The sequence below is a fragment of the Alligator mississippiensis genome, chromosome 10 (genome assembly GCF_030867095.1).
Source record: "Alligator mississippiensis isolate rAllMis1 chromosome 10, rAllMis1, whole genome shotgun sequence".
NCBI lineage: Eukaryota > Metazoa > Chordata > Crocodylia > Alligatoridae > Alligator > Alligator mississippiensis.
This window is the reverse complement of record NC_081833.1, coordinates 1,785,731-1,808,610: the sequence shown is the minus strand read 5'-3', so window position 1 is coordinate 1,808,610 and position 22,880 is coordinate 1,785,731. Positions and strand designations below refer to the sequence as shown.

At 45.7% G+C, this 22,880-nt stretch overlaps 1 protein-coding gene across 2 annotated transcripts in view; it reads left to right on the top strand.

The window, feature by feature from the left end:
• The first annotated feature begins 694 nt into the window (after positions 1–694).
• The window catches only part of GRK3 (G protein-coupled receptor kinase 3), a 106,648-nt gene continuing 84,462 nt past the window's right edge, over positions 695–22,880 (top strand). The window contains exon 1 of one of the 2 annotated variants that reach the window (XM_059713330.1): positions 695–914. In XM_059713330.1, the coding sequence (XP_059569313.1) occupies positions 802–914 (113 nt within the window). In that variant the 5' untranslated portion in view covers positions 695–801. The remainder of the gene's footprint in view (positions 915–22,880) is intronic. The other variant, XM_059713331.1, reaches the window with a different exon arrangement.

The window sequence follows — 22,880 nt, the reverse complement described above, 5'->3', positions numbered from 1 at the left end:
AGGCCTGGCCCCGACCCCGCCACACGCAGGCGACGGGGTGGGGTACCAGAGCCGTTAGGTGGCGAAGCGCTTGCCCTTCGTCGCCTCCCTTCTCCTCTTCTCTGCCGAACACGAGGGAGGCGAAGTGACGTTCCTCAGGTTTCGGGGGGAACGCAACCAGCGTGTAACCGGAAAGCTTCAGGCGTCCTAAGAAAGCAAGACCAGATATAAGTACCGCGCACCTCGACTCGAGGTGCTGGGGACAATCTTAAACAATCCCCGCGGCCCCCCTCCCATTTGTCTGGTTTTGGTGGAGGATCCAGGGCGCCGCAAGATGCTTTTCTTGCTGGGCGTGAGGCGCAAGACAAAACCCAGCGGCGATTCGGCGCCGCCGTGCCCCGCCACCATCCCAGCCCCCTGAGGCGGGACAGCTGCTCCAGGACGGTGTCTTGGGGGGGGCAACACGGCTGCTGCGGTGTCTGTTTGAGGGGTCAGAACTTGGCTCTGGTGTCTTTTCTCAGGGTCAAAACCCCTGCTTTGGGCCGAGCCCTGCTGTGGGGTCGCTGTTAGGGTGCGAGCCCCCCGCCGCCGCGCCGCGCCGCGCCGCGCCCCAACGGCTGCCTCCCCTCAGCGGCTGTGGGCGGGGCCGGCGGGAGGCGCGGGGGGCGGGGCCCGGCGGGAGGCGGCGGCGGAGGCGGCCCGGAGGGAGCGGCCGCGGGCTCGGGCAGCCGCCCCGGCCCTGAGCCCCCCCGCGCCCGCCCGCCCGCCATGCGGCAGCCGCCCCCGCTGTAGCCCGCGCCGGGCCGGGCCGGGCCCGCCAACATGGCGGACCTGGAGGCCGTGCTGGCCGATGTCAGCTACCTCATGGCCATGGAGAAGAGCAAGAGCACCCCGGCCGCCCGCGCCAGCAAGAAGATCAGCCTGCCCGAGCCCAGGTACCGCCCGCCCCCGGCACCCCCCGCCCCCGCCCCCGCCCGGCGGCTGCAGCCCCCCACGGCCTGGGCCCTCCGTGGCGGCGCCCCACCTCCCCGACCCTGTCCCCCACCCCGTGTGTGCCCCTGCATTGAACGGGCATTGCCTGCGTGCCCCCCACCCCGTGTGTGCCCCTGCATTGAACGGGCATTGCCTGCGTGCCCCCCACCCCGTGTGTGCCCCTGCATTGAACGGGCATTGCCTGCGTGCCCCCCACCCCGTGTGTGCCCCTGCATTGAACGGGCATTGCCTGCGTGCCCCCCACCCCGTGTGTGCCCCTGCATTGAACGGGCATTGCCTGCGTGCCCCCCACCCCGTGTGTGCCCCTGCATTGAACGGGCATTGCCTGCGTGCCCCCCACCCCGTGTGTGCCCCTGCATTGAACGGGCATTGCCTGCGTGCCCCCCACCCCGTGTGTGCCCCTGCATTGAACGGGCATTGCATGTGTGCCCCCCACCCCGTGTGTGCCCCTGCATTGAACGGGCATTGCCTGCGTGCCCCCCACCCCGTGTGTGCCCCTGCATTGAACGGGCATTGCCTGCGTGCCCCCCACCCCGTGTGTGCCCCTGCATTGAACGGGCATTGCATGTGTGCCCCCCACCCCGTGTTTGCCCCTGCATTGACACGGGCATTGCTTGTGTGCCCCCCACCCCGTGTGTGCCCCTGCATTGAACGGGCATTGCCTGCGTGCCCCCCACCCCGTGTGTGCCCCTGCATTGAACGGGCATTGCATGTGTGCCCCCCACCCCGTGTCTGCCCCTGCATTGAACGGGCATTGCCTGCGTGCCCCCCACCCCGTGTGTGCCCCTGCATTGAACGGGCATTGCATGTGTGCCCCCCACCCCGTGTCTGCCCCTGCATTGAACGGGCATTGCTTGTGTGCCCCCCACCCCGTGTTTGCCCCTGCATTGACACGGGCATTGCTTGTGTGCCCCCCACCCCATGGTCCACCCTGCATTGACACGGGCATTGCATGTGTGCCCCCCACCCCGTGTTTGCCCCTGCATTGACACGGGCATTGCATGTGTGCCCCCCACCCCGTGTCTGCTCCTGCATTGAACGGGCATTGCTTGTGTGCCCCCCACCCTATGGTCCACCTTATATTGAACTGTCATTGCTCGTGTGCCCCCCACCCCATGTGTGCCCCTGTATTGAACAGGCATTGCTTATGTGCCCCCCACCCCATGTGTGCCCCTGCACTGAATGGACATTGCTTGCGTGTCCCCCACCCCATGGTCCACCCTATATTGAACGGTCATTGCTCGTGTGCCTCCCACCCCATGGTCCACCCTGCATTGACACGGGCATTACTTGCATGCCCCCCACCCCATGATCCACCCTGTATTGCCTCGGGCATCGCTGGCCATCCAGCCCGTGGTCTGTTCTGCATTGAAACGGGCATCACCCGCCCCCCCCCCCCCAACCTGTGGTCGACCTTGCATTGAAAGGGGCATTATCTGCTTGCCCCCCAGCCCGTGTCTGCCCCTGCATCGCCCGCTTGCCCCCATCCCGCCCGCTTGCAGGCAGGCGCGGCCCCGCAGGTGAGCGGGCTGATGGACCGCGAGCATCGAGGGCCCCCCCAGCTCGCTCGCCCTCCCACAGGTCGTGCCGTTAACGCGCTACAAGGGCCAGCGCTGTTGTTGTGGCTCGCAGAGCGCCGAGCTGCCGTTCTGCGGTGGCAGCGCGGATGAGGCGAGAGACTGCTTCAGCCCCAGGCAGGCTGAGCAGGACCGGGGGCACCGCTCGCTCGCGTGCCCATCGTGCGGCGTGTGGAAGAGGGGTGTCTGGAGGAGCACGGGGGCTTGGACGGTCGATGAGTCCGTCGATGGTGAAACCTGACGGAGACCTAAACGAACCGGGAGCGTAGATCTGTCTTTTAAGGTGCCGAGGGCTAATGCTAGCGTGCAGTCCTGCTCTGTTGTAATTGTATTACACTCGTGAAACTGCTTCGATGCATTGATTTAAAGCAATTTTGGGGGAGCATATGTTGGTAAATAAAGGTGAAAATGAAGAAACTTTTATCTTCCAGGAGAATTCTCCAGGCATTTGTGTGACCTCACTATTGATGTCACTGGCTGAAAAAGTAGTAAGTCTAGGTACAAACTAACCTATTGATTCTCAAAGCGCTGTCATGGGCAGGGCTGTTCTCAGGGGGTTTGCAGAAATTTGGCAACCTAGTGGGGTGTTGGGAGGGGAGAGGGGTTTGTGAACAGAGGCTTTCTTCTAAGTAGCCTGTAGAGTGAGCATTTGCACAGCCCCTGAACTCGCCCGCAGGCCACAATCCTGCATTTAAGTCCAGGTGAACGGAGCCCTGCTGGCCTCGGGGTGAGCGGACGCTGCGCTCGGGGATCCAGTTGCAGGGTTGAGGTCGTAGCTCCTTTCGGACATTGTGTTTAATGGTAAAACTAGACTTTCCTCTGAAGCCCGACTCCAGAATCCTGAATGCACTGTGTAAATCTACCAGCCTCTCTTGCTTTTCTTAGCTCTTCTCATCTTCGTCACCATAAACAGCAGATCTTTCCCACTTCACTCTGTGTGTGATGCCAGGAGCAGGATTTAGCAGGCAGTTTTGTGCGTCTTGCAGCGTGACAGAATATTTGCACTCTACCTGTTAGACCTCTCTTACAGCACGTCCCTATTGCCCTACATGGATTTATGGTGTATGCCATGAATAAAAGATGGCCCAACCTCTCATTTCACATATTTACACAGTTCTCTACACTGAGGCAGGGAAAAACTGAGCGGCAGAAAGATTGCAAATATGAAACCGATGTGATCCTGGCAAGATCATAAAAGGCTTGCCAGTCATTTTTAGCGTCCAGTTTGTGTTTGCTCGCTGGAGAGATTTCAGTGCGTATTCTTCTCTCGGTTTGTGTAAACCCTATTAATAATTCAAACTATTTGTGTACATTTCAGATAAAATTTATGTTGTAACATTAAGCAAACTCCTGGAGGTCTTATCTGAGCCGTTTGTAGTATTACATTTCTGTATGCTATGGTTATATGTATCGTTTTGTTTAGTGTCAGCAGTGTGTTTGGTGTGCTTTGTGTGTACAAAGAGACATAAATCACACCTGGTGATGCTAGGAGCTTGGAATGCCGGTACCACGGAGGAGGGACCAGAATTGGGAAGCTTCATTTTAAGGATGTTCCTGTCGCTGCGTTGCGGTACGGCTTGCAGTCTTCGGTCTGGATCAGGGCTCCGGTGTTGAAAACGGCAGTCCGGATCCTGCGACATGATCCCTGCCTTGAAGAGCAGGCAGTCTAATACTCCGGTCCTGCAAAGACTTGAGCACAAATATCTTGATGCCTGTGCGCGGTTCCATTGACTTCAGGGAGACTGCCCCGTTTGTAAATCTTTGCTGCATGCAGGCTTCAATTGAAGCCAAAGCACAATGGGCAGTTTGACGAGCAGTGGCAGGGAACTGGGGAGGGAGCAAAAGGGTAGCAATAATGAAATAATGAGGCTGGATAGATAGAGGCGAGCAACTTGGTTGTAAATTTTGTTACATGATTTAAAGAAAATAAAGTCAGCAAGACTCAGTTGAGCTCCCTTGGTTTGAAGGAAGTGAGGGACCTTAAGAGAAGAGGGAGACTGATGTCATGGAAAAAAGTAGAATGGGGCTGGGGACATTTAAGACGGCTTCGCTGGTGCGAAGAATATGAGAAAGCATTGAGATAAAGGAAAAGAGAGACTTGCTCAGGGGTAGCACCGCAAACTGCTGTAGGTGATGGGATCTGAGTAAACATCAACACTTTTTACTGAAAGCAAGGATTTCCTCATTCAGTAGAAAACGCTGACAGTTTTTCTGGTGTCAGATGTCTTCATAGTGGTTTCTGGGTTTTTTGGGTTTTTTTTGAGTCTTTCACTGAAAGGAATGTGATGTGCTAGAGGCACTTGTATTAGTGTGCCAAAGAATACACAATAATATATTTTAAATGCTGTAAGTCAGCCAGTCAGATATGGGCTTTGCTTGACTGATGCATAAAAATCCTAATGATAAAAAGCAAGGTGAAGAGAGAGGTTTTCTTTGGAGTAAAAAACCAGGAGGCTGTACATTTCCACCCATGTGTTTTGATTTTCTCTGGTTTTGTGCTTTAGCTATTCATCAAGTCAGCCCGAGCATAGCTTTCAAGTGTTAAACCGTGAACAATTGTTGGTCTGCTTTACCACTGTCCGTCCCAGAGTCTGACAATATCTACATCCTTAATCATATGGTATAATAGAAATAAGGTCATTGGGAATAAATGTCTGAGCCTCACCACAGTGTTCTCTTTTTAAAGTAATAAATTTTGTCTCAGTTTATCTGGAGCAGGCAACCGCTGTGTAGTGACAGCCTTCTATTCCACTGACATTATCTGCTTAAAAAATATTACAAATATTTTGCCGCTGTATTACAGTTTATCTTTTGGCTGAGGCTGGTTCACTTGGTGCCACAATCTTATTTTCTTGTGCTAACACTGACACTAGATGAAGCAAATTAGTTTATTATAATGAAAACTTGAGGGGGCTTCCTGTTTATGAAGAAATAACCCGACTGGAGGCAGAATAAATTCCAAGGCTGCAGGCCAAGTCTGAACAGCAAATAAACTCTGAGGACGAAGAGTTTATTGGCCGAGGTTTGATTACTCCTGAGTTTACGTGCAGCATCCTCAGATTGTTTTTGCTCTGAAATTGTTAGATATTAAAATTTTAAATGAAAGAGAAGCGAAGACCTAATGAGTTGACAAAAGTGCTGAAGGCAAATTTAGGAAGTTTAAAAGCCGAAAAACCCCTTGGGCTTGCTTTTTGTATCTCCCGTCATCTGCCTTTCCTTCCCTTCTGTTTCCTCTTTTCCTCTCAGTCCCTATGGCTTTTCCCAGAATAACTACGCTGTATTTTACTTTACGTTGTTTTTCTATTTAAGGACCCTGTTCTGCAATCGCATCCGCATGGGCGGACTGCTGTAGGGCTCAAACTAGGCAGAAGGATTTGCAGACGTGAATCAATCTGTAAGGTTCGGGTTCACATCAGGTAGGGAGACATAGCTGCTCCAGTATAAACATACAGTGAACCCCCAGATATTTGCCAGTTATTCTGCAGGGGAAGATCAGAGGTTTGGGAGTAAGGCAGGAGGTCCACCAAAGTGCTGTTAATGTTTTAAAAGCAAAGCTCCTTTCAGCTACTTAACATCCTTTCTAAAACTTTTTTTTTTATGTAAGACTTTGGATTTTCTCTCTTTCAGCCAAGGGGAAGTAAAAGCTGACAACTTTGTTTTTAGTAAACAGTTTCAAAATCCTCAGGAGGGGCAGAGATCAGAGCAGAGGGACTGTGGTTGGCCATTGTGAGCAGAGGGAAACTTGAATATTCACATTGCAGGTGCTGGGAAAGGGCCATCTTTGCATTGTGAGCAGGAAAGATTGGGCTGTGCTGAGAAGAGGGATTTCCATAAAGCGCTCTTACGAAAGAGTATACATTGTTTCTGGAAGCTGGACAGCAAGAACCAATGTGAATATATGGATTTGCACAGCTGGGAAACAACTGTTCAGTATTTCTGCGCCTTGATGGGCTGTGACAAATCGTAGCGTAGGAAAACGAACATTTATAGTTTCCTTATGGCAGCAGGCAGATAGGCGTTGTTTGTTCTCAGTATCTAACACCAACGTTATGGTAATAAAGCATAAGAGGCATCTATCGATCTTGTGGTTGTCCCTTCCAGCCCCTAACATCTGTGAATCTATCCATGCATCTCACCTCCTCCCCAGATACAGATGCAGATTTTATTTTGGGGTTCATCTCATCTCCAAATGCGTGTTCGACAGCATCTCTGTAGATGACTCCCTGATCAGCGTCTGTACTTCACGCCTGTCTCCTTCTGCCCCACCTAAAATCTCAGCTGATTTCTCTTGTATTTCCTATTGGAGGTCCAGCGGTCAGGTTAGTCATCCTGGCTCTAACACAGCTCTTATTCTTTCCTTCCAAAACCTCCCTTGCCTTGTTTCTTGCCCCCTGTGAATTATGGTACCATCCTGCCTGTTACTCAGTCCGAGGGACTTGGCACTTTTGCAAACCTGACCCAGGGTCTGTAAACACAAGTGAGCCACCCTTCTGTTATTTCCCTGTTTATAAAGTGGGTGCGTCTGCCACCATGTCTTGTTTGCAGGGTTATTACCAAGCAATGGGAAGAGTCACTGTAGGAAGAGGTGAATTCAGGCTCTGGTTCTGAAAATGCTTATTGGAAGTTGTAAAGCTGACACGTGAATAGGGCCAGTAACTTTGCCAGAACTCCTCACGCAGAAAATGAAGCGTATGTGTAAGTGTGTGCAAGGTTAGGATTCCAGCGTTAAACCCAAGTAAGCACATGTGTGTCGGGGAAGTGTCACTGCCAGTGACAGCTAGTGTTGCTCTGTTGCGGTCGGCTGCGTCTGCTTATATCGATAATGAATTTGGACCTTTTTTGGGATAGAGCTCCTTGCTGTGACGTCCTGTCACCAGGTCTATGGTTAATGTAGTGGTGAACCCACAGGCTACAGACACATTATTAAAACACAAACAGGTCTAAAATGATTTGAATTTATTACACTATTAAATCCAATTTTAACTTTATCCCACAAATTGTATAGGAGTTTTTCCCAATATATTTTTATATCCCTTTTCATCTGCTGACTTAATGTGTGCATGCACACACGCACATGTAAAAAATATAGTTATTTTGCGTTTTAAGTTGTCTGTAAAAGACCAAGAGTTGTATTCTGGACAGCATCTGTAAAAAACAAACAAACAAAAACTAGTTCATTCAATCAGTATTTTGCGATAATAGAAGACAAAGGCAGAACCACGACAAATGTTCTTAATTAAATTGCGTTCTATTTCAAGACAAGTGCAAACAATGTTATTATTATGTAAATAAACCATATCTCAATGTTTGATATGAGGATTTAAAAAGCAAGCAAAGGGAATGTATGTTTGCTGGTGGGGGCTGAAGCCTGGTAATAAATTAAGCAGCGGATTAAAGGTAAAAAGGGGTAGTGACTGTCAGGGTTGGTAGTTTCATGAAGTGGATCTTTTGTGGATGTATTTTTGAGGCCCAGCAGCACAGGCTTGTAGTCTCTAAGGCTGAAGACCCGAATTTGGGCAGAGGGGTTGGTGACTTGTTTGGCCTTCCTGCAGCTGGGAAACGGAGAGTTGGCCAGTCAATTTAATATAGTTTGTTTTATCATGTTCACTAAAGCTCTGAGATGACATTTCCTTTCCCTTCTGCTTATGTGGAGCTGGGCTCTTATTGACTGGATTCAGTGCAACTGCGGGCTTTGAAATGCCGTTTCCCCCTCACCCCGTGTGCTTGTAACTGCAGAGCATGTGCACTAGCTTCAAATGCTAAAAATCCCTATGAGGATGTTCTTGAAAATAATACACGTGTATTTTCACTCCCCCCCAACATATTTAAATGATCAGATTGCAGTATCTTGTTGGCTAATTGCTTGACAAATGTCTTATGCAAGTAAATGAGGCTGTGTAAGAGTGTGGATAAGTAGGATGTCTGTCTTCGGTAGGAACAGTATTGATGAAGTAAGCTTATCCATGGCCTCAAGTCAATTTGCTTTAACCTTCATTCTTTCCCTTTTCATCTCTCCCTGTCTCTCCAAACTAAAATGCTCACGTATTGCCAGTTGTGAATAGTGTGATGTGGATATGACGTTGTAAGTAATGTTGTTAAAGAATGTCATTGATTTTTAGTTTGGAGTTAGTTTTATAATCGATTGCCTTGTACATTCAAATACATACAAGCATCTAGGGGATGTCATGGGGGAATTTATTAATACATTAGCTGTTTTGGGAAAAATTACTCTTGTCCTAATTCTACTAGAAAGATACTGGTGTGTTTACAGCTATATAGTTTAATTCTGCTCAGCGCGAGACTAGATTACGCGATAGTTAAAAGCTCTGGTCCTCTGTAAACCTGTAGCCCTTTCATCTAATTCCATCTACAATGCTGCCGGTAATGGAAAATATGGGAGATTCCTTAAAATAAATTTGCATAGGCAAAATCAGCAGAGCCAAGGGTGAATTGTACTCTTGGAATTAGTCTGCACCACTTTCTCATGAGGAAAAATCATGTTTGAGAATGGTAAGATGATGTCAGGCTGCAGGAGTCTGTATAGCAGAGCAGGCTGCTTTGGTGATGCTCCCTAGTTCGACTGTTTCATTAAGTAATGCTATTACTGTAGTGTGTGAAGGCCCTGACCCAGAACAGGGTGTTAGACATCGTAGCACCATATGGGAAGAGAACGTCCCTGTCCCAGACAGCGTGTCGCTTCAGTAGACAAAAAACCATTGGGAGTCTGGGAGAAGATGCGTGTTATCTACCTTTTTGCAGGAAAAATGCCCTTTACAGCCCAGGACCTGAGGCAGTGAGAAGCATAGCATTTATCTGTTCATTCGCAGGAGGTCTCTGGCAGCTGTGGGAATTGCATCCACATCTCCTAGGTCTGTCAAGTGCCCGATTGCAAGATCATCCAGCTTGTCTACCACAAAACGCTTCGAGTCCCTCTGAGGACTTGAAGCAGGTGAGAGAGGAGGCCTTCGGAGAGAAATTCCAATTAGGGCTCTCACGGGACAGCGCGCATTTCTACGCTCATGTTTCTGAGCGTCGACCTACCCCAGGGCTTTGTGACTTTAATTAAGAATAAAGGGAAACCTCAGAAAAAGGGTGAAGTTGGAAAATTCCAATTTCGTATGTGCTGTGCTAAGAGAGTGGGGCGGCAAACGCAGATATTTTGAAGAAAATGCTAATTATATCTTGTATTACTGTAAAATGTCAGAGGATATTTGATATCTTATTAAGCAAGGGAGCCAGTGCTCGACTCAGACTGCTGGTGCCAGTACTCTGTTGGGAAATGCCTGAAACCGTCATTAGTGATAAGTGAATTTTTTATGGAGGGTTAAAGAACTGATGTGATGAATGTTCTAAAAAAAAAATAAATGAAGAAGAAAGAAACTTGATGTTTTCAATGTGAAGGACTGTAGGCAGATTTTTTTTTCCCGAAATAATGAATGTTGCATGAATAATTACATCAGGAACTACCTCGTGTACCGCGTTTCCAGCCGAACGCTGAGGTCGTGTCGTCCAAAAAGGAACATGTGCAACTCTTGCTTCCCATTCAGAAGAAATTGAAAAGCCATGGTATAAAGATCTGCTTTAATTTCCTTATCAGTAACAACATTAGTTTTCCAATTCAGAAAATAGCTTATCAGAAGCCTTCAGGCACAGGTGCATAAATTAAATCACATAATTTAATCTCACAAATTTGACACAATGTCAGCAAAAAGCGCTTTCCAGCAACAGCAAATGTAGTCCTTTCTCAAATTAAAAAGACAGCTCCACATCACCTTCTCCCAGCAAATCACTCCGTTACTGGAGCAAACAATTAATAGCCCTTGCCCTGAAAATTCATCACGCCACCACTTTTCTCTCCCCCCCTGGTGTTTGTTGTCCTGCTATCATCCTCCGCTGCTTTCCCTTGCTTCCTATCTCTGCTGCCACGACTCTGATTTGTGATCTGGTGTCTTCCTGCCTCAGCGACTGCTGCTTTCTCTCTCTCTTTTGTTTCCTTGTCCTCAGTCTCTCCAGGGGACCCCTATCAGCATTGCCAGGCCACTGTTGCTTTCCCACTCTTCTTTTCATCTTTCTCATCTTGAATCTCCAGAGTGGGTTTGCCACACTTCTTCTTTCACGCTCACTTTTTCCCCCTCCCCACCTTTCAACTACTCTGCACCTGTATGTTGATCACCTGATACCGGACCCTTCGATTCTGTCCTGCCTTCATTCCTGATGGCTACCTCTGTCCACTCCTGATTTTTGTACTTTGGCTCACATGGACCTTATTCTTGGAATAACTGTCCAATTAAGGGAAATTGTCAGCTTTAAGACCCCCAAAGAAAGAATGAGACATCGGTGAGGTCAGTTTAACTTGCTTTTAGTCTGTTCCACTCTCAGGGAATCACTGCAACAGCATCTAGGTGGCCAAGGCTTATTTCTTTAAACACAGCTGGTGCTGCTGGAATGAAAAAATTCCAGGGAGCATTTTTAGTGCCTTTATATTTTATAAAAAGCAGTTCTGACTAAATTGGGGTTTTGTGCTAATACCACATTGCTGGTGTTTCTTTCACTTTCCACCAAAAATCTTTACTAATACACTGTGTTGTGAACTGTTTCAGGCAGAAGGACTGTTTGCACTGGACTGTATCAACTCTTGACTGCAGACTGCATGTCTTGGGGCCTGGAGCTTCATTTGTTTAGAGCATTTTAAATGTCGTACAGTAGACGCTGATTGTGCCATATAAATATGGAGCTCGCTGTAAAATAGGTGTAGTCATATTTGCTGGGAAGTATGCAGTAGTTTAGTCACGCATCTCTATTTGGTTGCATGGCTCTTGGTTCTACAGAACTCAGCTGTTTATACTCATTCAAGGGCATTACGTATGCACCCGGATAAAATCCTCTGTCATCTAAAACATACACCTTGTATTTGTTTTAAAAACCATTAAAGCTTCCACATGATTTAATTGCAGTGGGAGCTAAGAGTTGTTTTTCTGTCTTGCTACTTCTCAGCACTAGAGTTGTGCTGAAAGGGCAAATCCTTGAGGCTCCAGTTCAGAGTAAATAGTCTCACAAAATAATCGTGCTTAGAAGCTTTTGTATTAGCTTCCAGTTTCAGGAAACAGTAATGCAAATTATACTCAAGAAATGTGTGGAGAGTGGTTGCACAGTACTTACAAAGACCCAACTGTTTTTTGGTTCATTTGGCACGATCTGGTTTTTAACATCATTATATAAAGGTGCCTGGGCTCCTAGGTAAGATGCTCTTTTCAGAAAATGGGGAAATTGTGCTTCATTCTTTGGGCACAAAGGTTACGTGTTTCACAGTAATGAGATCATTAGTTCATTCCAAATCTTTGTGTGTTGACAGATCTCATTATGCTTAACATAAACGTTATAATCTTTGTCATAAGAAGAGTAGATGAGTTTTGAAGCCTAGAATAATCTGGGTTGAGAGGCCTCATTAGAGATCCAGAGTTCTCTCCATTTACTAAAACAGCTGCAAGCCAGACATGTTCCTCTTTGGGTGCTTCCCCTCTGTAAAACTTCAGATTTCCCTCAAATCCCACTTCTACTGGTACATAATATTCCTGTTGTTGTATCATCTGGGTGGTTGTCAAAGGAAAAAGTTGGGAAAGTTGAATACATAACTCCCATCTGTATTCGACTGTCCATTGAGTAAGTACACTTCCTGTAGCGGATTTTGCATTTTGAAATCGTTGATGTGCTTTCCAGAATTCATATTAATAGATGCATTTTTGTCTTAACAAATGTCAGTCCGAGTATCCAGATTTTCTCCTCCTTTCTTGGAGAAGAAGATGCTCCCATGTTACTGGCCTGGAACTGGGATGTCTGTCACAGGGCAAGTCTGTTCTTCTGTCCCTTACTTCCCTTTTAATATAGGGACCCTGGTACTTCTTTCTCACAGGGATCTTGCTAGGATAAATACATGAAAGACTGAGGTGGTCAGGAACTGCAAGTGGGAGTTGCATAAGTTCTTAGATGAAAGTAGCTGATCTTTTTTACCATGAATCAACTACCACTTTAAGTGCTGTTTGAGGAAAGCACTTAGGGACCTGCTTAACTTGAATGACATATGAAATCAATAGGACTGCTCGCATGCTTTAAGTCAGTCATGCCCTTATATGCTTTCCTGGATCGGAGGTGCAGACGAGGATTTATTGGGCTACAGCCAGGATTGGGGCTTTTATGGCCGTTCCAGCAGTTCTGTTTGGAGAGGTAGCAAAAATATCTGTGATTAGAAACTTTTCTGGTCTTGCACTGAAAATAATGATAGTGGCCTTCCACATTCAAGGGTTTCCATCTCCGTTGATACGTAATTGACTTTTTAATAGAAATGAGAAAATAGCAGGAGGGAATAAAGGGGATAAGGAATACAACTAGATAGGTTTTGATTAAAAAAATGGATTTTCTGCCTGGCAAAAAAAGAATTGAAGATCTCAATAAATACATACATACATACATAAATAAATAAAGCCAAAAGCTTGAAATTTGATGTGATGTGAAAATTTTGGGAAGACTGTATTGCTCAACTGAAATGTTTTGCTTCAGGAGATGGTAAACATCTTGTTGAATTTTTTACCCTTTTATATTTTTGTAATAGAGTACATTTCAAACGTGAAATCATTTCAAATGAACAACCCAAAAGGTTTTGTTCTGAAAATGACAGAACAAGGTTTCATTTTGAAAAGAAAATGGCAGTTTTATCAAAATCTATAGTTATACAAAGCAAAAATGGAAAAGCTTGCTATAGTTGGAATAGTACTTTGCAATCCAAAACTATTTTGACCACTGCTTTGCATTTGACTATAAGTGCAATAGGTGTAAATGCTCATACTCGGTACTGTTCCTGCAGCACCACATACACTTTTTGCTGATAAAATTGATTATCTAAGAATCTTCTGGTTCCTGAATGATTTCCATCTAACTTGGAGATGATGGATATATTAGTCACTGTTGCTAGGGCCTCAGCTGAGAGGACAGAATTGCTTTAGTGACCTGAATATGTATGTCTTGCAATCTAGATCTGTGGTAGCTCCTGAGACTGGATTTGAAAAGATACCCTGAACAGAAGCTGAAGGCAGCCTACTGATCAGGTCTCAGTTTTTCTCACTTTCGTCCTGTTCTGTCACGGAGGAACTCACCTTGCAACCAGTTGTCTTCATGCTTGTAACTATGCTTGTTCGACAGCATTAATCTCTCCCCTTCCTACTACGTGAGCAGTCTTTCCGGTGGTACCTTCCACATCTTTCTGTCTGTGTCTTGGCCTGATTTTTCAGCCTGAATGAAAAAACCCCAGTTCTCATAAACCTCACAAATTTCAAGAAGGTATTTGACAGCTTTCATTGTGATTTATTCAAGAATACATTAAATAGTATGATATGCCAACACAAATATTAATATTGGTACAATTTAATCTTAGGGTGCCCAGCAAAAGTAATGCAGACTTGAATGACTGTCGGGCTGGAGAGAGTTGTTAAACCAGGGGCATGTTTTCTTGGCTCTTCTATTTTGGCACTTATTTGGGAGAAAATGTTTGAATGGGTTCAACATAAGTATCACGTGGCTCAACGGCAATACTTTAGAAGACCTAGATTTTGCTGACAAGATAGCTCTTTGAAGAGACAGCTAAACTACCCTGCAAGCAAGGACAGACTGTGCAGCATTGGAGTAAACAAGAGGAAGTTTTTTCATATAGCTCGTAGTCAGCGTGTGGACTTGCTGCCATGGGAGGTTGTAGAGGCAGATGCCTTAATGAGCTCCGGAAAGGGTTAGACAGATTTGTGGAGGACAGGTCCATTGAGGGCTGCTACGTGGAACGGCCAGGGATGGATCTTCTGACATCCCTAAACCAAGGATCTTTGATACCAGGGAAGGTATGAGAGAGGTTGGCTTGCTCATGACATGCCCTGTTCATAGTCTCCTTCCAAGGCGTCTACTACTCATCACTGTTGGAGGCGGTGTTTGAGCTACGTGGACTATTGATCTGAGCCAGTGGGCGTGTCTACACGTTCATTAATGAGCCAAAGTTATGGCGCATTAAGTTTAGTACCTGTAATAACAAGTACTTAATGCGCTGTAATCAGTGTTACTGCATATCAGCACAAATGAACGCTTTTTTTGTGCTGCTTAATGCTCATTGGCCTAAGTCTGCTCTGCATGGACACAAATGAACGCTTTTTTTGTGACACTTGACGCTCATTGGACTAATCTACTGTGCATTAGCATGGTTTTTGCCAGCCGCGCTAATGCTTGGTGGAATTAGTCCAGTGGGCATTAAGCATCTCATGTAGAGGTGCCCAGTATGGCATTACTTTTGTTCTTACAGGAATGGGATTAATCAGTTATGAAAATACAAGTGTAACAAGAGCCCCAGTGACTCTGAACTCAAGCATCGCATGAAAAGGCAAAAAATCCAAGACATGAGTAAATTTGCATACCTTGGCAGTAATATGCAAGCCAAAGAGGATGTCTGGTGGGAAACAATGTCACAAACTGGCATGGTGACAACAGTATACCATTTTAAGAACTGTGAGTATAAAGCCCAAACTTAGACTGTTTAACTCGCATGTTATTTCTGTCTCAACATATGGATGCGGAAGCTGGAAATTCCCCAAAGATACAGAGACACCTAAATGGCTTTGCAAGCAAGTAAGAAAACACCGGGGTATTAAATGGAATTAAGTTTATAACAAATGCTGAGCTGCTTTAGGGTTCGGCAACCCTTTATTTCGACAGTCACCCAAAGAAAAGAAAATGGAAACATTTGGCATGTTAAGATTGAAGCCAGAACATCTGCTAATAGCAGGTGTGCTCTTGGGCAGCTGTGATGTCGGGCTCAAGAAGCATTCAGCATCATACGCAGACGAGAGACGGCTCCCCGTTCCCCCGGCTTTACTCATGGCTACTCAGTTGCCAGGTGATGAGAAAATGAATGGAATGAGAGTATGCGCTCGTTAATTTAGTATCTGCAGCCTCTTTTTGTTTTTCTATTAAAATAATTGAAGTCAATTGCCGACACTGTATTACTGTCAAGATTATCATAGCAATACCACAGAACGTGCTCGAGGGAAGAAAAAATGCGTTTATTTCCATTTTCAGGGGTGCTTTATCTGCCAGCCATCTAAAAATGAATTCTTCTCGACCTTGCAAGGCTTTTTCCTGACACCAAGGTGAAATTAAGGGTCTGTGGTAAACAGGTCAGAAGGGATTATCTGGTGGTCCCCCTCTGCCATTAAACATTGCCTCATGAATTGCTTGGACAGAAACCCCTGTATATAAAATACCTGTCACTTCAAAATGCTTGATGTAGTAGTAACGCGTGCTGCCACTAGAATTGGAGACACAGTTGAGTGGAGGCCATGTGAGGCATCTGGAGCAGTGGCGATAGTACTTTTTTACTTTTGTTGCACGAACAGAAGCTGATGCATGCTGCATGCTGATCTTGTAACTTCTGTACCTTCCGTACCTGAGCACGGTGCCATCGTCTGTCCAGGAGATGGTGAACGTGTGACACGCTGTAGTTTAGAGACTCATTCAAGATTTGCAATCCTCCTGTCCGGCTGGAGAGGTGTGTATTGCCAGTACAACCAAGATGGATGTGGTCTGTCCTAAGCAAAGGAGAGTAGCGATGGTGGTTCCTACAGCACCCTAATGTGATAGCTGGAGATGGGGAATAATTACGTGAGTCCGGAGCCTTCATCTCTCTTCTCCCGCTCTGAAAAATCCTGCTTTCCTGGGAGAAAATTACTTTTGAGGAACATCCACCTTGACAGTTATGTGCTGGTAGTTATATTTGAGTTTTTCAGGTTTCTTTCTCAGTTGTATATCAGGACTGAGAGGTCTCGGTATATGGACATTTTTTCTGTATTTGATCTTTTCTAAAATGTTGCTTGCTTTGTATCTAGTAATGGTGTGTAACAGTCCTTGCGTCTGTCTGTAGGCTTGGGGGTGTAGGGGGGCACAGCTCAGGGTCATGTGTCCTCCGCCTGCATTTATTTACTGCCCTCCCATTTATTTAGCTGCACCGTGATCTCTTTTGTCCAAGTGCTACTTCAGTTGTGGGTGCCCTGTTGCAGACAAAGGGTTTTTTAAAACTATTTTTTTGGCATTCATTTGATTTCATTGAAACTCAGTTTAGTAGTGAATGAGCTGGGAACTTTGGTGCCTTTCCTGGAGCCCTGTTCTTTATCACCAGTTTTGGACAATCACCTGTACAAGGAGGAGGGACCCTTGTATTGGCTGGTACAATAGTGAGGGGTGAGAAAGCAGAGGAGAGAGCAGGGTGTGGGTCATCGTCATAAAAAAAAGGATAGGACTGAGGAATGCAAGATGATAGGAACAGCAAAGGTACAGTTGAAAGGGAGAAACAAGGAGAGAGTGAAGAAAGGAAAGGGAGAGCCCAGGGAAAAGAAGGGAATAAAAGAAAAGCGAGACTTTTTCAGAAGGTGACGGAGAACACAAAGCATGACGGGATTGCAACTCTGACAGATAAACAGGAGAAATAGCAGTTTGCAATAAAGGGATCAGCAGCGCAGAAACAAAAGGAGGAGAAAGCAGAATAGCAAATGAGAAAAATGGAGAATGAAGGCAAAAGCGAGCATTTCAAATGCAGTGTGAGATTAGTTGCTTTCTCTATGTGCAGTCTTTTCCATTTTCCATTTTTATGCACACTGAAAAGCGCCGTAACTGCCTGATGCAACACCACTCCCGTTGTCTCACCTGTTGCTTAAAGTAGAATGAATAGCTGTTAATTATGTAAGATCTCTCATCCTCACTGTCTGCTTTGTAACCTAATTGCGCTCCATTTAACTGAACTGTAATTGGTTTCAGACATGAAGTGGAAGCAGCCTTGAAGGTGATGGGAGCTGGTCACTTTTGAGGGCTGATATCTCCCTCTCATTTTCAAGGCTTGTAGTAGGGCCCCTGAAACGGATTGTTTGAAGCCTTAAAAATGATGAGACCTAGTTAGTTTTGAGGGGTGCCGACAGCAGGGTAAGGTTAATGAGCATTTCTTATATTAAGTTCAGAAAAGTGCTTACTCTGGGGAAGTGCACAGACTCTTTGTTTCAGTCCTCATGCTTTGCATCTACATGGAGTTGTAGAAGTAGAGAGAAATGGGGCTGGCAGGGACCTCCGTAGGTCATCCAGTCCAGCCCCCTTCCTAAGGCAGGATCAGTCCTATCCAGGTCATCCCAGACAAATCTGTCATCTGACCTTTTGGTAAAATGACCATCAGCCCTGACAACACAGATATAGTAGCACTGTAACCTGCCACAGGCAAAGCAAGGGAACCACAGCAGCCAATGTCCTCTTCCTGCAAAAGGTTGTTTATACATGCTCAAGAGATCCAAAGTAGAGGGCTATGCCCCCTGCTACAGATAAAGGCGTTCCCCCGGTCCATACCAATTTGACCATGGGGTAAAATTTCTTCCTGACCCCAAATTTGGCATTGGTCTGACCCTGAGTGGAGGGGCAAGACCCTCCATCCAGGATCCTTTGGCTTTGGTTCCAGCCAGAACATTGGCACAGCCCAGCCTTGACTATGGCCAACATCCTGACGCATGCATCGGAAAGAGGGGCTGGGGCAACCAGCAAAGCCCAGAAGCCTGGGAAACACCGATAGGAAAAGACAGGCATCACTATGCCTAGATCACCCCTGCCCAGTGGCTGTGCAACCTCTTCTTGAACACGTCCAGCAATGGACCTCACCCCTTCCCTAGGCATCTCTTCCACTGCCGCACTGTTCTCACAGCGAAGAAGTTTTCCTGATATCCAATCGAAATGTACTTTGCTGCAACTTCAAGCCATTGGTCCACGTCCTTCTCTCTGCAGCAAGAGAGAAAAGGTGCTATCCCTGTTCATTATGGCAGCCCGTCAAGTATTTGAAGGCTGTTATCATGTCCCCTCTTAAGCACCTTTTCCACAAGCTGAACATGCCTAGTGCTTTCAGCCTCTCCTCGTATACTTGCTTTCCATGCCCTTTATCATCTTAGATTTGAAAACCTTGGACACAGATCAGGGCCCCTCATTAGCAAGTCACTGTGCAGAATGTGGGATGAAAGAAGGTGCTGTCTCCATTTGGCAGCTCAAGGTCATGCAGGAACTCACTGCAGAAGTTGGGTGTTGAACCCCAGTCTCCCAATCCCAGTCCAGTACTTTAGGTGTAAGGTCACCATTCTGCTCCCACGTTGTTTCAGGTTGTAGGTTAGTCTACTTCCTGATTACTGTGACTTTGACTCTCCAACCTTAATGCATGTAGTGGGTCCATAATACCAGAAACAAGGCCAGGCAATCAGACCAGGGATGGGTGGGGTGGGGATCAAACTACTGTTTCATTACTTCCTTAAATTAATAAACCTACATCATGGACTTAAGGGATTTTTTTTAACCCCACTAGCCTTTGGGTGGGGAAAAAAACCAAAAACCCATTGCTAAGATATATCATTAAAAAAAATATCTGCCAGGTAACATGCTATAGTTGGAAGGCCAGTTGTCAGGAGTGACTTGATTCCATTATATTAGGAACAATATGCACGTGTGCGCCTACCATCACATCTCCATTTCCTTCACCTTTCCATTGTACAGATTGAGAAATGTTTTCAGAAGACCTGCAGAGTAATTCAGTATCGATAAACTTTGGAGGCAGTTGAGGAAGAAAAGAGGGGAGGAAGGAGGGGAATTCTGGGCCTGTTGTAATTAGTGGCAAAGCTCAGCCAAATTTAAAGCTTTCTGTTCAACTAATTCTTCCCCTTAACTTTTATTTCTTGCATACTTTTTTATTTGCTGCAGTCCTAATCAAGTTTAGCCTAATTGCATTGGACTTCTACTAGGAAAAATGCTCTTCTTTCTAAGGTACACACTGCGGTTTTGCCAGCCCTTCTGGAGGATGGATTATGCCTCCTGTGCAGTCAGTCTAAGGAGAGTTACGGCTATGCAGTTCTTCTGCAGCATGAGCATATCAGTCCTACTTTATACATGATACAGTGTAAAAAGGAAGGGTACAGACAATTTACTTTTACTTTTTCTTCCTGGGCCGTCTTTCAAATAAATGTCAGGTTGGTATTTTGGCATTGGAATTGCCTAGGTAAAAGAAGTTATTGTCTCTCTATCTTGTCATGCATTGATTAGCATAACTTTAGAAAGAACAGCTTATGTTTAATTGTGGAAAATGTCTTCCCCTTGAAGTCAAGCCCTGATGGATATCTTTTCTTTAAACAAATGTGTTAGCCTGGGAAGCTTACTTTTTTAGCATGATCTTGGGATGCCATCTAAGGCTCCTTGGCTCAGCTTCTTTATTTTGCAGTTGCATATATTCTGCTTGGAAAGTAAAGAACCTAATCTGGTTGGCCTGATCAGGGCTGCTCACAAAAAGGTTTATTTATAGTTGTTTGATGCAAACAGGCTTCTTTCAAGCCACCCCATACGCAAGCAGTGCTCTTTCTCTGCTGGTCCCCACGGTCAACGTGTTCTCATTCAGGTCCCTCCTTCAGGCCTACTTTTTCCTATGATGGTATCTGAAATTAGCCAGCTAATTGCCTTATCCTTTTATGAGTGGCAGCAGTGCACATCCTTATATCAGCATGGAGCTCCTTTATTTCTATCCCAGCAGCGGTGGGCATAAGGATTTACACAGTCTTCATTTTGTCAATGGACCCCAAGACATTTGCTTTATTGAGGTTTTTGTTTTTTTTTTAAACCCAAACCACCTTTGCTTTCTCGCTCTGTGCTCCTCCTTGAGATACCATATTAGAGCACTTCTGTAATCCTGTTTTTAACAGTGATGCATTACTTGTTCTTTTAAGGCATATTTGGAGTTGGAAGGCGACTTAGAAATGCTCAGAAGCTGCAAAGTTTCAGTGAAACACAGTTTTTATTTATAGAGATTGTTTACAGATAAAGCTGTTGGAGACATAATGGCGAGAAAACATATTGAGAGATTTTTCTTGTTTCAAAGGTACTTGTGGTGCACTCTGTCTAGTTGGTGATTCCCATAGGCATAAAGAATTCATGGATGCAGTCCTGCTCCACGGCTGCCTCTGGATTTAGGCTTTGTGTCTGTCCTTGGTTTCAGAGGAAGGGGCAGCATCAATCTCAGTGCTTTGGAGCTGCTAGAAAATTCACCAGCGCAGAACCTGGGAGTCTGCTCTAGGCAATTCTCTGTCCAGATTAGTAGCTTAGTGTCTGGACATTTTCCGTTTGGTGGAGATTTTAATGGAAACCCAATTTATTTGCAAACAGGTTTTTAAATCCTACTTATAGGAATGCATGAGGGCATTTAGAGCTTGAAACACGCTTTGCGTTTGGCTAGCCCCTGATCAGCGCACATTTGTTCGGATTCATTAGCCGAGAGAACTCTTGTTCCTTTGACACATTGTTCATTAGACCAAAAAATATTAGATAACAGCATAGAGAAGAGTAAAAGCTCTGAATTAGTTCTTTCATAACAGAAGTGGAATTTTTGGTCCAGTACTCATACAACACTTTTAGTATTTCAGTACCTTTTTTTTAATGGTGGGGACAAAAATATTTTTATGTGAATGTGATACGTTAGAGAATATTTTATTTAACTTTGTTATTACTAATAATGTGGTTTAATACGGTAATGCCTCAAGACCCAGCAAGGACAGGGGCTCTCTGTGGTAGGTAGATGCTGTACAGACTGAATGACTTAAAGCCCAAGTAGAGAGGGCACATGAAGGGTGGAAGAAAAAAGGTGTAGCATCCGAATGGAGCGAACCATGTGATGGTGATAAAAGTCACATTTCTTCTGTTGTAGCATTTCTTGGGTTCGAAGCAGGATGGAATAAGTGCAGTGGGCCTTGCGGGGAACTGCCATGCAGGCTGGGGGAGATCATGTCCAGATGATACTGTGGGGAATACTCTGGCATCTTTAGGGTCCGAAGGCATGCTGAAGATGCTTTTGCCACTGTCCCAGCATGCTTCAAACGTTGGTTAGGTAAAACCAAAGCCATTTTGCCAACATTGATTTCATTTTATAGGGGGAAAAATTATTTAAATGTTTTGCTGTGAACTGAATTTATTTATGAAAAGGTTAAGTTAGAATATTTAAAAAAATGACTGATAAAGTAAATAAAACTTTGATAACATCCTAGTTCCATCAAGCATGGTGTGTGTGTGTAAGAAAAATCATATATATATATATATATATATATATATATATATATATATATATATATAAAAATAAATAAAATCTTATTTTTTTTTGTGAGGACTTGAGCATGAAAACAAGAGCTAGTGCCAATTGCTTTTTTTCCACTTGAAAACATAATCCTTTGTTTGTGTTGTCACCACCACAGCAATTTATGTAGCCCATCTCTTTATGGATAAAAGAACCGATTCCTGCTTGGAGTAATTTATCATCCAAAACCTAATTCTAAAAAAAATGCTGAGCCCCCTCAATGAATTGGAGGGGTTTATAGATTCATAGATGTTAGGGTTGGAAGGGGCCTCAATAGGTCATCGAGTCCGACCCCCTGCACAGGCAGGAAAGAGTGCTTGGTTCAGATGACCCCAGTCAGATGCCTATCTAACCTCCTCTTGAAGACCCCCAGGGCAGGGGAGAGCACCACCTCCCTTGGGAGCCCGTTCCAGACCTTGGCCACTCGAACTGGGAAGAAGTTCTTCCTAATGTCCAGTCTAAATCTGCTCTCTGCTAGCTTGTGGCCATTGTTTCTTGTAACCCCCGGGGACGCCTTGGTGAATAAATCCTCACCAATTCCCTTCTGTGCCCCCGTGATGAACTTATAGGCAGCCACAAGGTCGCCTCTCAACCTTCTCTTGCAGAGGCTGAAGAGGTCCAGGTGCCCCAGTCTCTCCTTGTAGGGTTTGGCCTGTAAGCCCTTAACCATACGAGTGGCCCTTCTCTGGACCCTCTCCAGATTATCCGCATCCCTCTTGAAGTGTGGCGCCCAGAATTGCACGCAGTACTCCAACTGTGGTTTGACCAGCGCCCGATAGAGGGGAAGTATCACCTCCTTGGATCTGTTTGTCATGCATCTGCTGATGCACGATAAAGTGCAGTTAGCTTTGCTGATGACTTCGTCACACTGACGACTCATGTTCACCTTGGAGTCCACTAGGACTCTGAGATCCTTTTCCGCTTCCATGCCACCCAGCAGGTCATTCCCTAGGCTGTAGGTGTGCTGGACATTTTTCCTCCCTAGGTGCAGCACTTTGCATTTCTCCTTGTTGAACTGCATCCTGTTGTTTTCTGCCCACTTGTCCAACCTGTCCAGGTCTGCCTGCAGCTGTTCCCTGCTCTCCGGCGTGTCCACTTCTCCCCATAGCTTTGTGTCATCTGCAAAC